The sequence below is a fragment of the Rhagoletis zephyria genome, unplaced genomic scaffold (assembly GCF_001687245.7).
Source record: "Rhagoletis zephyria isolate East Lansing unplaced genomic scaffold, Rhagoletis_zephyria_1.1 Rzeph_scaffold_64030, whole genome shotgun sequence".
Lineage (NCBI taxonomy): Eukaryota > Metazoa > Arthropoda > Insecta > Diptera > Tephritidae > Rhagoletis > Rhagoletis zephyria.
Genome location: NW_016221081.1, coordinates 1 through 1,498, shown reverse-complemented (window position 1 = coordinate 1,498; position 1,498 = coordinate 1). Strand labels below are relative to the sequence as shown.

The 1,498-nt window shown below is 37.3% G+C and overlaps 1 protein-coding gene across 1 annotated transcript; it reads right to left on the bottom strand.

Moving 5' to 3' along the window:
* Positions 1–273: 273 nt before the first annotated feature.
* Positions 274–637, bottom strand: LOC108356725 (nucleoporin SEH1-like). The gene is made up of 2 exons (XM_017607825.1): positions 461–637; positions 274–405 (listed from the first exon to the last, which is right to left on the bottom strand). The coding sequence occupies exons 1-2, from the start codon at positions 569–571 to the stop codon at positions 274–276; spliced, it is 243 nt and encodes an 80-aa protein (XP_017463314.1). The 5' UTR covers positions 572–637.
* Between the last annotated feature and the right edge of the window lie 861 nt (positions 638–1,498).

Here is a 1,498-nt window from a genome sequence, read left to right as displayed (position 1 = left end):
TCGTACTTAGATTGGTTAAATTTTCTTACGGCTATGAGGTGCGAGGATAACATGTATGCTGAAGTATTCCACGATATACAGCTCAGGGGTAATTTGTTTGCTATCTCGTGTTGTACAGGCCACTGTGAGAGGTTCATTATATCTGGTGCTTCGTAAATTCGGATTATACCATCTGCGGATACCGTTGCCAATAAAAGGCCTAAGTATTTTGGTGCGAATTCTACGTCTGTGACGCTCGTACGTGAGTCAACGAGCGTTGTTCGACGAACCCATCTACGAGCCGGAGTCATANGCCAAAACTTGGCCAAATTCCGGATGAGCCCATGATATGCGCCAAATTGAACCAGAATGTGCCTTCCAGCTGCTTGAAACTGTTAACTTGCCTAGTTCATCCTCATCCCATATCTATAATTGTAATATGTTAACAACAATCTTTGTTTATTAGGTGTATATTATTTACTTTGACCGTTTGATCACTAGAACATGTTGCCATGCGACGTCCGTAATAGTCAAATACAACGTCATGAATAACATCTTTGTGATCTGCGGATATCGCATCCACCTCAAACATTTTTATAAGAACAAACAATCGAATGTTTATCAAAGAACCATCACAGACTCATATAAAAATGTTGCAGTTCAACCGAGATTCAAAATATAACCACAGGGTGCTTAAAAAATGTTTCCTATTCGCTTGCCAAACTATATGCAATTTCTGTCTGGTACTTACCTCACATCTACACTTTCTATAGATTATATAAAAAAAAAACCTGGGTAGTAGTGCACTTTAGCTTGCCAAGGCCGAAAATTGACGAACGATTTCGAAAGTGGTATCAGACGACGCGTCTTAACGCCAATAATAAAAATCCGAGAGCGGAAATTAACCTTTTTGGGTTGGCTTTTCATTAAATCGGTTTTTTGGGTATTCACATTAGTGCGATTCATAAAACGTCGCATAGTGGTATTTTTGGCGAAGTGACAATGTTGCGAACAAAGTTGTATGAACGAACTATCGCAACTCCGGATTGCAAACGTAAAATGTAAAAAAAATTCCGCGCGGTTAGAGAAAAAGAAAAGTTTTTTAAATTATATTTCGAAGCAGCTTTAACTGATATACTTTTTTTTGAAGTATTTTAAGACAATAAAAAACATGTTTCGCGACTTTGTCTTTGCAATGACTGCCAGCTCAAATACTATCATTGTTGCCACTATTGGTCCTTTCCGACCAAATGTGGTCGCTTCTTTTTCATTTGGTAGGTTGGTAGGCAAATTAAGATTTCGGTCGGATAGTTAAATTAAGTTTTTAAATTCTTAATTATAAAAATATATATTTCAAACATCAATTTGCATATAAATATTTGGCAATTGTACCTTTAAAACATTATCCAATCCTGCCTTTACGAATAAGTAACCTCACGCCACTGATGGAGCCAATGTTATGGCTGGTGCCTTGGGCGGGCTGAAAACATTATTGAGTGTAGAAACCGATTTATTTTAT